Source organism: Microtus ochrogaster, unplaced genomic scaffold (genome assembly GCF_000317375.1).
Source record: "Microtus ochrogaster isolate Prairie Vole_2 unplaced genomic scaffold, MicOch1.0 UNK25, whole genome shotgun sequence".
Lineage (NCBI taxonomy): Eukaryota > Metazoa > Chordata > Mammalia > Rodentia > Cricetidae > Microtus > Microtus ochrogaster.
In genome coordinates this window covers 1,916,737-1,926,128 of record NW_004949123.1, presented here as the reverse complement: position 1 = coordinate 1,926,128, position 9,392 = coordinate 1,916,737, and the positions used below count along the sequence as shown (strand labels likewise).

General features: G+C 42.3%; 1 protein-coding gene across 2 annotated transcripts in view; it reads left to right on the top strand.

The window, feature by feature from the left end:
- Positions 1-9,392, top strand: part of Gpsm2 (G protein signaling modulator 2) — a 46,016-nt gene that overhangs the window by 4,835 nt on the left and 31,789 nt on the right. The window contains exon 2 of one of the 2 annotated variants that reach the window (XM_005367903.3): positions 7,374-7,659. The exons of the other annotated variant lie outside the window; for it this stretch is intronic. Within the exon in view, the coding sequence (XP_005367960.1) occupies positions 7,604-7,659 (56 nt within the window). The 5' untranslated portion in view covers positions 7,374-7,603. The remainder of the gene's footprint in view (positions 1-7,373; positions 7,660-9,392) is intronic. 2 annotated transcript variants of the gene reach the window in all.

Here is a 9,392-nt window from a genome sequence, read left to right as displayed (position 1 = left end):
CTGAGTTCAATTCCCAGCAACCACATGGTGGCTCACAACCATCTGTAATGAGGTCTGGTGCAATCTTCTGGCCTGCAGACATACACACAGACAGAATATTGTATATATAAGAAATAAATAAATATTAAAAAGAAAAAGAAAATGGTGGACGCAGTGGCACTTTCTTTATTCCTAGCGCTTAGGAGGCAGAGGCAGGCAGATCTCTGAGTTCAAGGTCAGCTTCATCTATATAGCAAGTTCCAGGACAACCATAGCTACATAGAAAGACCCTGTCTCAGAAAACAACAACAAACAAAAAAACAAATTCCCAATACTTTGAAAGCTTGTTAATTTTATTGATGGAGTGCTCTTGTACACTTAAAGATTTGTCACTCAGTTTAATAAAACACTGATTGGCTAGTAGTCAGGCAGGAAGTGTAGTCGGGGGACCAGACTTAAGAATTTTGGGAAGAGGAAAGGCAGAGAGTCAGTCGCAAGCCAGACGCAGAGGAAGCAAGATGAGAATGCTGTACTAAGAAAAGGTACCAAGCCACACAGCCAAACATAAACAAGAATTATGGGTTAATTTAAGTTGTAAGACCTAGTTAATAATAAGCCTGAGCTAATAGGCCAAACAGTTTATAATTAATATAAGCATGTTTTGGGGGGACTGAATGGCTACAGGACCTGGCTGGACAGAAACTTCCATCTCCAATGGAGTTAAAAAATAATGTCTATTTGAAATAGTTTTGGTAGAAATGAAAAATTTAAATCCTGGAGTTCAATATTTGGTAGAAATGAAAAATTTAAATCCTGGAGTTCAATATGATGAGAAATAAAACCAACCTAATGGGGAAGTATTAGTTTTATCGCCATGACCATATTTAGTATAAAGCCTTTTTCTTTTATTTGAACATGTTTCATAGTCTTTGATTGCACAGTGAGTGATGGGAATCAGACGCAGTTTATCATGAGTGCTGGCTGGGTGTTCTTTCACTGAACTAATAACCGCCAGCCCTAACACACGTGTAACTTTAAATATTTGTCAGTAGTCATGTTGGAAACAAATCCTGGTGACACATGCCTGTGCTCCAGTCCCATTGGAGTAGGAGGGAAGAAGATCGGGGGTTCTAGGGTAGCCTGGGTGACAGAAAATCCTGTCTCAACTCCCTCCCCCACCCAGCTCCCCCCCTCCGCCGCACAACAAACAAAACAAAATAGGGTTGTGGGGTTGTGTGTCCATAATCCCACACTGTGGGGCAGATGCAAGGAGGGTCATGGGGGTTTGCCAGCAAGCCAGCCTCGCTGAGGTGACAAGATTGAAGTTCAGTGAGAGACCCTGTCTCAAAAATTTAAAATGGAGAGTAATAGAGGAAAATAATCCATCATGACCTGTGACCTTTCCACATGCATGTGAGAGCACACAATTCTGCATTCATATGTGCACACAGCCATGTGACATTTACACATAAAAGTAAACACAAATCTTTTGGTGCAGGATTTTTATTTCAGTAACGACTGTGTCAGAGAAGAAATTGACGAAGACTAGATTCTTGCTAAAACAGCCTTCCTATGACATTGAAGATTTTAAGTAAATAGTTCACCCTCTATTAAATTGTTACAATGGCTAAAGATTATAGTCAAAAGACAGCAGCTTTTGATTAGTCTTTATCAGAGTAATTTAGGTTGACTCCATGTGTGATACAAAAAGTGGAGCTTTATCGTCCCAGTCAGGTCTTTAATTTTTTGCTGACTTAAGTGCTGCTAAACCCTAAAATGCTAAAATGGTGCCATGCAGAAAATTACATCTGCAGTGCTTTGTATAGACGCTGGGAAACTCGACCTCATATGCAGCGTTTGACTCCAACACGGGCCTCCTTCCTGCTGGTGACAGTGCTGGGGTGAAGGCTTGACATACTCAGACCCCTTTCTGTTAAAGTGCAGGTGTTCTGTGTCCCTTTACTTTGAAATTTTATGTGTGAGTTTTGGCAATCCAGGCAGCTGGAGTCCTTACTTTATATGATGGGAAAAAAATAGAAATGTTTGTCCTACCAAGAAAAGAAGGTTATACAGTTAGCCCTTAGTATCAAAGTGGAGTGGTTCTAGGGCCCTTGAGATATCCAAGAATAAAAAGTGTTTGAGGAGGGTGGAGAGGTGACTCAGCAGTTAAAGAGTGTTTGCTCTTCTTCCAGAGGACCAGAGTTCAGCTCCTGGCACCCACATTGATTGGCTGGTTCACAGCAAGCTGTATCCAGCCTGTGCCAGGGGATCTAATGCCCTTTTCTGGCCTCTGACAGCAACTGCGTACACTCACACATGCATAAATAAAAATGATAAAAGTAAATCATTAAAAATAGTTTGGGATTATGGTCTTACTTTCATATATTCTTTATCATGACTCATGTGAATTAATTTTAGATGCATTTGAATGAATTCCAATGCTTTTTGGCCTGTTGGATAAGATTAAATGAATTAACTTCAGATATTCTTTTGTCTGGTGTGTTCATTTGGAATCTCTAACTATTGCCTTGACTCTCCTCCTCCTCCTCCTCCTCTTCCTCCTCCTCCTCCTCCTCCTCTTTCTTCTTCTTTCTTCTCCTAAGTATACATTGTTCTGCCAGAAGAGGACACCAGATCTCATTACATATGGTTGTGAGCCACCATGTGGTTGCTGGGAATTGAACTCAGGACCTCTGGAAGAGCAGCCGGTGCTCTTAACCTCTGAGCCATCTCTCCAGCCCTGGCAAATATCCTTCTATGTTCCCCTATATTAACAACCCATTCTTTTGTTTTACAGTTTTTTAATTCAGAGTTTAAGATTTATTTCGTTTTTAATCATGTGTGCGTGTGACTACAGGCGCCCTTAGGGGTCAAAGGTTTCAGATCTCCTACCGCTGTGGTTCTCAACCTGTGGGTTGTGACTCCCTTTTTGTGTGGGTCACCTAAGATCTTCAGAAAACAGAGATACTTACATTACGATTTGTAACAGTAGCTAAATTACAGTTGTGAAGTAGCAACAAAATTAACTTTATTATGGTGGGGTTCACCACAGCTGGAGGAGCTGTGTTAAAAGGTTGCAGCAGTAGGAAGGCCGAGCGCCACTCTCCTAGAGCCAGAGTTACTAGTGGTTGTAAGCCCCTGATGGCGTGCTGGGACTCATACTTGTATCATATCTGCAAGAACAGTATAGACTTATAAGTGCTGAGCCATTTCTCCAGCCGTGAGTGTGTGTGTGTGTGTGCGTGCTGTGAATCAGCTTCCTACACTTACTGTCCTCTTAACTTCATGTGTATTCCTTACTTGCTAACTGGTTTCCACTTACCTTTGGAATAGAGTTGGGATAGAAATAGACTTTGAGGAGCTGAGGATGTAGCTCCAGGGCAGAGCACTTACTTAGCCTGCAGATTCAGTCCTCAGCACCGAGGTCTCGGAGTGGAGTTAGACTCCACTCACAGGCACACGATTAGACTCAAAATGACCAGTTTACCTAGGGTAGGGTTTCTCTAGAGGTGGCTGTTTTGGAATCCTGCTTTACTTCCTCCATATATATTACCATGATGAGCCTGCGCTACTAGCTCCTGCACTCTGAATTCTAATATAGCAGGGCCTTGCTTTGAGTTGTTCTTGTTTGTTCCTCTTTCTTATTCCTGTTCACGTTGATGAAAGGCTGCTGTATTTAACATGAAATATTATAACTAAGGAGATTTAAGGAATTTGCATATTCATTGTATGTTAGAACTAATAGGATGCAAAAGATGTAAAGAGTTTAGATGACCTGAGGTGGGGGAAGAAAGACAGCTTACCTGGTGAGTGCTGCCGATATGTGTACATCTTTTTTTAGATTTACTTATGTGCATGAGTGTTTTGCTTGCATGTAGGTATGTGCACTGCAGGCATGTCTGGTACCTGTAGAAACCAGAAGGCATCAGATACCTTGGAACTGGAGCTGCAGGTGGTTGTGAGCCATGAGGGTCCTGGGAATGGAACCCAGGTCCTCTGCAAGAGCAACAGGTGCTGTAACCAGCAGGCCATCTTTCCTGTTGCATTTATGGAGACCTTTAAAAGAAGCAGATTAAAAGTTACTGTCTTTTAAGTTGGAATCAGTAGCAAATAGTATAGATAAATTCGTAGAAGTGGAAAGTGTAGCTATGTTCCATCGGCTCCCCATCCCCATGGTGTAGTTTGAGAACTGTCAGTGGAGTGAACCTCGGCAAGATTTCCAGTCTGCACTTGTTGCATGCTGTGGACGATACCTAAAGTCCACTGGGTGTGTCTAGGGAGTTTTCCTGTGTGACTTTCTAATCCAAGAGTCCTATGCTACTTCTTCCTGTGTGCTTCGGCCAGTTCTGGGATATTTTCTTTATTTCTTTATGGTCAGACACAAGCATGCTACCCCTGATGCCACCGCTGTCGACCTTGGTTTTTGGAGCGTTGTTGGGAGATGCATTGGGGAATAAATGCATCTTGCAAATTATTAGCTGTGGTCTTACTGGAAGTCGAGACTGAAGCTTGACCACTTCTCACTGGTCTCTCCGAGCTCTCATTTTCATTTGCAGTTTCTGTCATTAAAATCTTATTCTAGCCAGGCGGTGGTGGCTCACGCCTTTAATCCCAGCACTCGGGAGGCAGAGGCAGGCGGATGGATCTCTGTGAGTTTGAGGGCAGCCTGGTCTACAGAGAAAGTTCCGTGACAGGCTCAAAAGCTACACAGGGAAACCCTGTCTTGAAAAACAAAAAAGACAAAAAACTTATTCTAATGAACAATTTAATAATGTGAATGTAATTAATGTTGCTCTTGTGTGCATTTATAATACACATATTCTACTAGCATTTCTGTATATAAATATGCATACACAAATGTGGTGCTGGATATGAACCATTTGTTAGCTGTGCAGTACGGAACAGAGTGAACACATTGTTACAAAGTTGGTTGAGCAGCGAATCTTGAGTCAAGAATTGCTTGTCTGCCCAATGAGCAGTTTTAAGACGTCAGGTGCAGGAGCACTTGTGTGGCGTGTTGAGGACCTGTGTTGAAAGAGAGAATAAAATGCTACCCTATTGTTGCAGAGAGTAAATTTGGGGGCAATAAATTTGAGAATACTAAAACCATGTTGACTGTTTCCTTCTGAGTTCTGTGTAGTGGGGCACACCTACCTTTACTCTCGGGACTTGGGAATTGGAGGCAGGAGGATCAGGAATTTGCTACCCTGGGCTACATGAGATCCTAGGTTGGAAAAAAAAAAAATCAGTTCACCAGTCACTGAATCAATGATGTAGTTTTTGTTTGCAGTTTTTATCGGATAAGGTATTTTTGCAACTTCCTATGTATATGTTTGCTAATTAAACATGTAAACATCTTACATTTTTACAGTATGAAGCTCACATCTTAGTAAAAGTTGGAATTCGATTATCTCATAGATGAAGGTATTTAAAAACAAATTAATTTTAAGTAGGACAAGATCTAATACCTTTCCTTGTGCCTCTCTTGTGAATGACCGGCCAGATGTCATAGTGAATAGCGGAAGACTGTCTGATTGCCGATTTGGCTGCTCGTGTTGTCTAGATGCCCTTCAGAGCGATTGTTCTGAGTGTCTACACGAATTCAGTCGTGTTTTTAAAAGGGAGAAAAGTACACAATGGGATTGAGGGGGGCAGGGCAAGAGGAAGAGGCTTGTTGGGTTAAGAGCTGCAGCTTATCTTTTCAGCCTTAAGTTATTGCTTCCTTTATTGGGCGAGAGAAGGAATAGGGAGGGCAGTATAGTATGTTCCGTACATGCCAAGCTGGTGTCTTATGTGAAAAGCTCATTTCCTCTAGGCAGCGTTGACAGTCTCCCAAGGCCGGCCCCTCCCCCCTTTACCTCTCTCTGCGCTAACAGCATCCACGACAGAGCAAGGCTTGTTCATTATTTACGGTCGGACTGTGCTGTAGCCATGACACTTACAGGATGTTAGATGGGAGAAGAATTAGGCTTGATTGTAGATGGTGGTGTGAAGAAAAGCCCAGACAAAGGTGCAGAAATGAAGACCACATAAACTAGGGGACAGCCTGGCAGTAGGGACTGAGAACAGGCAGCAGCTGTTCGCTTTGCAAACAGTCTCACGTGTACAGGCTTGTTGACAGCACTGAGATTCAGGACTTTACAGTTACATCTTTGCTTATTTGTTTTCTAATTTCTGCCATGAAGGCTACAGTTTCATCTGATGTGCTCATTTCTGGGCTGTGTCTGGGCGTGGACCTTCTCTGTGTTGGGACTTGTGCTGCTTCTGTCTGCCGATTGGTGCCTCTGAGTTTGAAAACTGCTCAGCCTTTGTCCTTTAGATTGTATCTGCTCTTTCCTTCTGGTGCTCCTGTTCCGTCCGTTAGAGCCGCTCTTCTGCTTCCCTCTCGCACTCAACCTTTTCTTCTATTTATTTATTTTTCTACCTACATCTACCCTGCTGCCTAACTAGTGCATCAGATTATGAATACCAGTCTTTGTGACAGTTCATTTGGTTAATAATAGCAAGAATAGGAGTATAAATGTCTACAGTACAAATGCCTATCAACAGGAAATTGAAAAATACACTTGCTGTATAATGGAGCGTGGAATAGAGATAAAAATGTGCACATTGTAGCTACGGGCAGCAGTGATTTAAGTGAATCTCAGAAACAGTGTTGAAGAAAACCTTAGAAAGCGAAAAGCTGTGTTGCTTAGGGCTGTGTGCACGCTTGAGGTGAAGTTGGTAAGCAAGAGAATGATGAGTCCATTTAGAGACCTCTGACAGAGGACATGAACGCATGGAGAAGTTGGGGTATCCAAGAGAGTCTCAGGGTGGTGGGGGTGCACGTTGTGAGTTGCCTTAATTAAATATTTGGTTCTCATTCTTTCTCTTTTATACATATTTCCTAAATTCTCTGTGTGCCTACTTGATATTAATGCAACTGTTTTAAAGGACTTAAATATGCTCAGAGCAAATGAATGCAAACATAGTTTAATTACCAGTGTGGTATCATCTTGAAAAGAGGTCGATAGAGTTTAGTTGACTTATTTAGATAGGTGTTGGACTCTTGATTTGTTTATAGCAGCTTTTAAGAGCTCAAAGTATCATGATTTTATTTTAAAGTATTCATCGGATACAATGCTTTTGCTCGATTGCTAGTAATATTGCTAGTAATAATTCCGTAAGATGATTATACTTCGAAACAATGTTAAATTTGAAGTGCAGTTCTCAGGCAAACCTCTCAGAGTCACATCCTTGTTGCTAATCTCCGCGGTATCGGCTGCGTCTGCAGTAGCTGGCCGTACCCGTGGTCGGTCGATGGCATTAGCTGTGTGATGGTGTACAGCTCAGTGGCTGCAGGTTAATCTTTGGAAAGAGGACTTCCAGCAAAGCATCTTGTATTCCTTTTGCAGAAATGTTGCGGAAGGGGCCAGAGGCGCAAGGATTTGGGACACACGTGCACCTTTAAGCTACCTGACATTGACCTCCTTTCATTATTAATAAAGAAGAAGCAGGAGCTTAGGATGTATTAACTGTCTCATTAATGTACTAACCGGACAGTCTGCAAACTCCTCTGCGCTCTAAAGACCTGGACTGGACAGGAGACAGTAATTTCACGTTTCTCAGCATATAATATGACTCGATGGAGGGAAATTTGCTAACCATGAGGGAAGACCATTCTTTTCATGTTCGCTACAGGTAAGACTGCTGCTCTCTGAGTGTGTGGCTCTTCTCTGTGTAGACGTGTATTTAGTTCTTGTCCATTTCAATTTTCAATTCAAAATTTTCAAAACATAACAACTAAATTTTGTGTATTCTGTATGCAGTTTTGTGGTGGTGGTAAGTTTCTGTATACTTTTGTGGGAAGATGGCGGTAGAGACCATATGTACTGAAATTTATTGATATTCTCTGTGGGAACTTGTGAATAGCTGCTTTCTATTTTGTAACTTGTGCATTATAAATAGGAAAATGGAATCCACTTTAAGACTGTCGTGGGTAGTGGTTGGACCAACTGACTTTTCTGCTTGGCCTTTCAGAGCAGAGAGGCTAGAGAAGGTTGGAGTGAGTAGGTGCTTTCTAAACCTGACAGATCAACAGCAAGCTCAGTAGTTAGTAAGAAAACACTAACAGCTCGTCTGATAGGAGTAAAGCAAGCATATTTCTGTTATTCATTATTCTAGAAGTTCTGGTCCAACCATAAAGCCATTACTCAGATGTAACAGTAGATTCTTCCTCAAAATGTGTGGATGAAAGGCACCAGAAGTTCCTAATGATGAGCAGAATTCCAATCACTGTCTGTCTGTTTCTCTCCCACTGGGGATTGAATCCATGGCAAGTGCTTTGCAGCTGAGCTAATGGTCTCAGCACTCAGACTGTCCCATGTGAGGTGCTTGTTACTAATCCTCCCTTTCTTAACCTATGTTTAATAGGAGATTTATACTGTGAAATAGATGGCTCGTGTTAGGATGTGGTGCCAAGGAAGGTTATGTAAAGTTAGGATCCCTTCTTCCTTCCCTCCCTCCTCCCTCTCTCTCCCCTGTGTGTGCGCACGTGTGCATACATGCATGTTGTAAGATGTGGAGGCCAGAGGATAGCTTCAGTGTCATTCTTCAGGTGCCATCTACCTTTTTTAAAGACAGGGTCTTTGACTGGCCTGGAACTTTCCAGAAGGGGTTGGCTGATCAGCAGGCCTAGGGATCCATCTAATTCTGCCTCCTAGCTCTGGGATTACAAGAATGTGGCACAATACCTAGCATTTAGATGTAGTTCTAGGCTATAACTCTTTGTGGTTTTTTTTTGTTGTTGTTTTTTTGGTTTTTTTCGAGACAGGGTTTCTCTGTGGCTTTGGAGCCCGTCCTGGAACTAGCTCTGTAGACCAGGCTGGTCTCGAACTCTTTGTGGTTTTTTTAATTTGAAAAATAGATTTGTTTGTTTGTTTTGTTTATTTGCGCTCTGTGTGTGTGTGTGTGTCTTGGGGACAGAGTGTGTTTGCCATAGTGTACATTTGGAAGTCAGAAGACAGTTTGTGTGAATTGGTTCTCTCCTTTCACGGGTGAGGATTCTGAGATGGAGCTCAGGTTGCTGGGCTTGGTGATAACCACCGTCACCCACTGGACCACCTTACAGGCCTGGAACTCATGTCCTTGTGTATGCGCTTTTCTAACCGAACTGCCTCCCCAGCCTACTAAGGACATTTTTATTAAAAATTAAAGAAAAAAAACCCTCAGGCTGCTGAGATCAGACAGTAGAAGAGGCACTTGAAACGTAAACTGGCAGCCTGAGTTGCCTTGGTGTTCAGTTTAAACCAGTGATATGCAGTTTAATCCCATGCTATACAGTTTAATCCCGTGGTATGCAGTTTAATCCCGTGGTATGCTGTTTAATCCCGTGGTATGCAGTTTAATCCCATGGTATGCAGTTTAATCCCGTG